This window comes from Myotis lucifugus, unplaced genomic scaffold, assembly GCF_000147115.1.
Source record: "Myotis lucifugus unplaced genomic scaffold, Myoluc2.0 scaffold_793, whole genome shotgun sequence".
NCBI lineage: Eukaryota > Metazoa > Chordata > Mammalia > Chiroptera > Vespertilionidae > Myotis > Myotis lucifugus.
In genome coordinates, this window is record NW_005871841.1 from 20,408 (window position 1) to 24,970 (window position 4,563).

The window sequence follows — 4,563 nt, forward strand, 5'->3', positions numbered from 1 at the left end:
GGTGCTCTGCGGCTCCTGGGGACCTGCAGGTCGGTCAGGGAGGCGTAGAGGTGGGGAAGAGGGAGAGAGGACTGCTGCTGTAGGGCCGCCCATGGCAGCTGCTGCCCATCATTCACTTAAAACACTCTCTCGCTTCTATTTTGTTCTAAGTTCACACATTGATTGTTGAGAAGTCTTGCTTTGATTTCAAAATGTAGGCATAGATCTCACTTATTTATGGAATATAACGAACAATATAAACTGATGAACAAAAACAGATCCAGAGACAGAGAAACATCGATCAGACTGTCAAACCTCAGAGGGAAGGTAGGGGAGGGTGCGGGTAAGGGGGAGAGATCAACCAAAGGACTTATATGCATCCATATAGGCCTAACCAATGGACACAGACAACAGGGGGGTGAGGGCATGAGTGGGCGGGATGGGGGGGGTAATGTGGGGATAAGGACACATATGTAATAACTTAATCAATCAATAAATTTTTTTAAAAAAAGTAGGCATATTGTTTATAGAACATGGTAACTCCCAGAGAGTCCCAGGAGCTGCCGGCTCCACTTCTGGTCTCCAGGCTGCTGTGGTGAGGAGGCCGCACCTCCCAGCTCCAGGCCCAAGCCAGGCGTGGGCTTTTGTTTGATGTATGTGCAATGACCAGGGGTTTTGCTGTGCTGTAGGAGGGGTGAGGGAGACATAGGTCTGCTTCCCCTTGGTCTAAAACTGGAAGTCTGAAACGCAATTGGTTTTTAGATATTAATGATGTATCCAGTGACATTGGATACATCCTTTTCAAATTAGAATAATAGATCTTTATACTATTTTAGATTTTGTGTGTGTGTGTATGTCTATGTGTGTGTCCATGTCTATATCTCTGTGTGTATGTTGGTGTGTGTGTGTCCATGTGTGCGTATGTATATGTCCGTGTATGTTTGTGTATATGTCCATGTGTGCCCATGTGTATGTCCATGTATATATGTGTGGATTTCATACATGCATGTGTATATGTGGGTGTATTTCATACATGCATAAGTATTCAGAAGCATTTAGCAGTGAAACTTTCTGAACTCTAAGGTCACTTTGCAGGAAAGTTTTTTAAAAAATATATTTTATTGATATTTTTGCAGAGAGGAAGGGAGAAGGATAGAGAGTTAGAAATATTGATGAGAGAGAAACATCGATCAGCTGCCTCCTGCACACCCCATACTAGGGATGTGCTCACAACCAAGGTACATGCGCTTGACCAGAATCGAACCTGGGACCCTTCAGTCCGCAGGCCGACGCTCTATCCACTGAGCCAAACCAGTTAGGGCAGGAAAGTTTTTAAAAAATATATATATATGTTTTTATTGATTTCAGAGAGGAAAGGAGAGAGAGAGAGAGAGAGAGAGAGAGAGAGAGAGAGAGAGAGAGAGAAACATCAATGATGAGAGAGAATCACCGATCAGCTGCCTCCTGCAGGCTTCCCACTGGAGATCACGCCTACAACCCAGGCACATGCCCTTGACCAGAATTGAACCCGAGTCCGCAGGCCAATGCTGTATCCACTGAGCCAAACCGGCTAGGGCTGCAGGAAAGTTTTTTTTTTAAAAATATATTTTATTGATTTTTTACAGAGAGGAAGGGAGAGAGATAGAGAGTTAGAAACATCGATGAGAGAGAAACATTGACCAGCTGCCTCCTGCACATCTCCCACCGGAGATGTGCCCGCAACCCAGGTACATGCCCTTGACCGGAATCGAACCCGGGACCTTTCAGTCCGCAGGCCGACGCTCTATCCACTGAGCCAAACCTGTTCCGGCTGCAGGAAAGTTTTAATTACAGATTCAATGTATTTAACATACATGACACTTCAGGTTCATATTTCACCCACGTGAGTGAAATCATACGGTTCTTGTCCTTTTCTTTCTGACTTTGTTCACTTAGCGTGATACTCTCCAGATCCATCCATGTTGTGGTAATGGCAGTATTTCATGTTTTATGGCTGAGAAATATCTTGTTTGTATAGTAACCACATCTTTATCCAATTATCAGTTCAAGGACACTTAGGTTGTTCCTATGTTCCACTTCATAGGTTTGATGTATGATATTTATATTATCATTCACTTAAAGCATTCTCTCACTTCTGTTTTGTTCTAAGTTCACACATTGATTATTGAGAAGTCTTGCTTTGATTCCAAAATGTAGGCATATTGCTTATAGAACCGGGTGATTCCCAGAGGGTGCCAGGAGCTGCCGGGGGAGCATGTCTGGTCTCCAGGCTGGCTGGGGTCACTAGCTGAATGTCCATGGGGGAAGTTCCCATGCCTTCTGGGGTCCCTGCAGGCACCCTCCCTGGAGCGTGGGGTCTGGGTCCTTCCTGGGCTAGTGGATGGCTAGAGTAGCGTACAAGCTGGGCTCTTCTCGGGGCTCCTCTGATGGGGAGGATGGGGGTGCACTTGTCTGCCGTCTAAGGGCCAAGAGGTTCAGCTGGGCATAGGTCACATCCTGGGGGGCGTCAGGTGCAGCCTGGAGCAGGGGGGAGAGAGAGGGATGACACTTGGTTGGGGTTGGGGAAACCTGGAGGTCTGCAGAGAATGGGACTCACCTGACTGTCCATCTGTCTGTCCTCTTCTGCTTGTCTGCCCTTTGTGTCCAGCAATTCCTCCGACAGGGAGGAAGGAGAGGTGGCCATTCCCTGCCTGGGTCTTGGTCTTGAGTGTTTCACCTGGGCGTACGTCACTCCCTGGGGGTCTTCATCCTGCCTGTTCTGCTGGAGACAGTGCCTCCTGTCAAGTATCCACATGTTGCCAGAGAGATGATTTACACTTTAAATAGATGAGGTCCCTCTCCTGGTGGAATCTGCAGGGCCTTCCCAAGCCCTGGGGCCTCTGGATGCTTCTGTGGTTCTGACTCTTATCCTAACCCGCTCTCTCTTGCTCACTGGGCTCCAGCCTCATGGCTCATCCTCCTGAAGAAGCATGCCCTGCCTCAGGACCTTTGCACCCGCTCTTTCCCTGTCCCCCCACCATGCACTCTATCCCCTCCTCTTGCTTTATGTTCCTTCACAGCACTTTGCTCTCTGGGACACTGTCTTCTTGTTTGCATATTGTCTCCCTCGCCCACAGGTGAGCTCGAGGCGTGTGGAGACAGTGTGGCTCAGGGCTGCACCGTGGCCCATAAATGAAGCCGGTAAACATCCCTGTCACATCTGCTGGGTGAATGAATGAAGGGGATCCTGGGGACCTGTGGGTGAGTCATTCATTCCTGCCTCCTCCTGAGACCCGGGGCTGCACAAGGTCAGACAAAGGATGAGGGGCCGGCAAAGGGGGCCATGTAGGAGGGGCCATGGGGTCACAAGGAAACCAGGAGGAGTGAGTCACAGCAGGACGACCTGGGGGCCCAGAGGGGAGGTCAGTGTGGACGCTGCTGAGAAGCAGGTGAGGTGGGACAGGGAAGGGTCCATTGGATTAAACTGGGCAACAGAAGGTCCTTGGTGGCCTGGACAGGAGCAGGGGTCTCACCCGAGGGTCCAGCTCCAGGCTCTTCCCAGGTTGAGGGTCCTTCATGGCAGCATCTGCTGGGGAAGAATGGGGGTGTCTTCTAGCAGGTCCCCGAGATCTCAGGGCAGCAGACCCGCCTGCTCCCAGATGGACCACTAACCCAGGGTGAGGTGCAGAGCCAGGTCACACAGTGTGGGTCTCAGTCCTTCCCACTGGGACCCACACCCTCCCAGAGCCTCCCCTCCCCAGTCATCCCCTGAAATCCCTGTGTCTCTCCCCCAGGGCAGTTGTCCCTTCCTCTCACAGAGAGGCTCCTGTTGGGCATCAGCAGCTGGGCTGCAGCTTGGGGAGGAGACAGGAGTGTTAGGGATGGGGTGCGGCAAGGTCAGTGAAAGCCTGGGGCCTTTGGGGCAGGCCGACGCTCTATCGACTGAGCCAAACCAGCTGGGGCTCCATATTTTCTGATTTGAGGTTCTGGAGAAATCCACTCAGCTGACCTTCTCCAGCTGTTTGGTTTTCCTGTGGCAGGTGCTCTGAGCTCCCCTGTGACCCAGGTCACCCCTACTCACCCGATGTACTGCCTTTGCTCTGATGCCTGAAGCGGAGGAAGAGGAAGAGAAGGAGGAAGAACAGCAGGACAAGGGCCACCGAGACCCCGATCAGGATGATCAGGTTCCATTTGAGATCTTGAACACAAGTGATGTCATGAATGAGCCAATGATGTAATAAATGAGCACCTACTGTGTGTGAGGCACATGCTGGGGTCTGTCATTCATCTCTACTAACTTCACAATAGTCATGCTCCTGGGATTGCTGACCCCACCACCCATTTCACTGAGGCTCAGAGAGGTTAATCAGAAGCCCCATGTCACCCAGCCTGGGCGGGGCAGGGCTGGGACTGGAACCTGAAACAGGGGGATCCCTGTGTGTTGTGTACTATTATTATTGTTTAAATCTCACCCAGGGATATTTTTCCATTGATCTTTAGAGAGAGAGAGTGAGTCAGGGAAAGGGGAGAGGGGAAGAGAGGGGGGCGTGAACATGATGTGAGAGAAACAAATGACTGTGCTCTGCATGTGCCTGACAGGTGGGG

At 50.6% G+C, this 4,563-nt stretch overlaps 1 protein-coding gene across 1 annotated transcript in view; it reads right to left on the reverse strand.

Moving 5' to 3' along the window:
• Positions 1-1,779: 1,779 nt before the first annotated feature.
• Positions 1,780-4,563, reverse strand: part of LOC111823989 (leukocyte immunoglobulin-like receptor subfamily B member 3) — a 7,064-nt gene continuing 4,280 nt past the window's right edge. Inside the window, exons 6-9 of the mRNA XM_023747094.1 lie at positions 4,040-4,156; positions 3,492-3,544; positions 2,576-2,737; positions 1,780-2,496 (exon numbers count right to left, since the gene is read on the reverse strand). Coding sequence (XP_023602862.1) covers positions 2,353-2,496; positions 2,576-2,737; positions 3,492-3,544; positions 4,040-4,156 — 476 coding nt within the window. The 3' untranslated portion in view covers positions 1,780-2,352. The remainder of the gene's footprint in view (positions 2,497-2,575; positions 2,738-3,491; positions 3,545-4,039; positions 4,157-4,563) is intronic.